The 1,006-nt window shown below is 38.2% G+C and overlaps 1 protein-coding gene across 1 annotated transcript; it reads left to right on the forward strand.

The window, feature by feature from the left end:
* The first annotated feature begins 622 nt into the window (after window positions 1–622).
* LOC119522027 (uncharacterized protein C12orf31 homolog) lies at window positions 623–1,006 on the forward strand. The gene has a single exon (XM_037820754.1). It carries the CDS (start codon window positions 623–625, stop codon window positions 1,004–1,006), a length of 384 nt encoding a protein of 127 aa, XP_037676682.1.

Here is a 1,006-nt window from a genome sequence, read left to right on the forward strand (position 1 = left end):
ATAATATTCCACTGTTTGTATATACCACATTTTGTTTATCCATTTATCTTTTGATGGACACTTGGGCTGCTTCCATCTTTTGGCAATTGTGAATAATGCCCTGTGAACACTGGTGTGCAAATATCTGTTCATGTCCCTGCTTTCAATTCTTTTGGGTATGTACCTGGTAGTGGGATTGCCGGGTCATATGTTAGTTCTATACTTAGCTTCCTGAAGAACCACTAAACTGTCTTCCACAGTGGCTGCACAATTTTCCATTCCCACCAGCAGTGAATGAGTGTTTCTATTTCTCCACATCCTCTCCAACACTTGCAGTTTTCTGTTTTTTTTCAATAGCGGCCACTCTAATTGGTGTGAAACGGTATCTCATTGTGGTTTTGATTTGCATTTCCCTGATGGCTAATGATGTTGAACATCTTTTCATTTGCTTTCTGACCATTTGTATATCATCTTTTGAGAGACATTTATTGAAGTCTTTTGCCCATTTTTAAAATTGGGTTGTTTGTCTTTTTGTTGTTAAGTTGAAGGATTTCTTTTTATATTCTGGATATTAAAACTTTATTGGCCCACTTGGTGTGATCTGTCTGAGGTCCGTGAGTCTGCGAATCTTCCCCAATAAAGCATGGCTAAAAGCTTATGGAGTAAGTGGAAAAGGAAGATGCATGCTGAAAAGAGAAAAAAGAATGCAATAAAAGAGCTCAGCAGACTTAAAAGTATACTTAAAGTAGATAGTGATGTTTTTATGAAAGAAGTTCAAGAGATAGCAACTGAGTTGGTACCTAAACATTACCAAGAGAAAACGCAATGTGCATTGGAAGATGAAAAAGATGACATGAAAATGGAAGCTGTTATTAAGAGAAACAAAAAGAGTCTTCTAGACCAGTATGGACAGTACCCAGTATGTATGAACCAGAGGCAAAGAAAAAGACTGAAGGCAAAGCGAGTGAAAGGGAAGGGGAAAAGCAAAGCAAAAGCAGGGAAGTCAGCAAAGGGTTTGGCCTGGTAG

The sequence above is a fragment of the Choloepus didactylus genome, chromosome X (genome assembly GCF_015220235.1).
Source record: "Choloepus didactylus isolate mChoDid1 chromosome X, mChoDid1.pri, whole genome shotgun sequence".
NCBI classification, from domain to species: domain Eukaryota; kingdom Metazoa; phylum Chordata; class Mammalia; order Pilosa; family Megalonychidae; genus Choloepus; species Choloepus didactylus.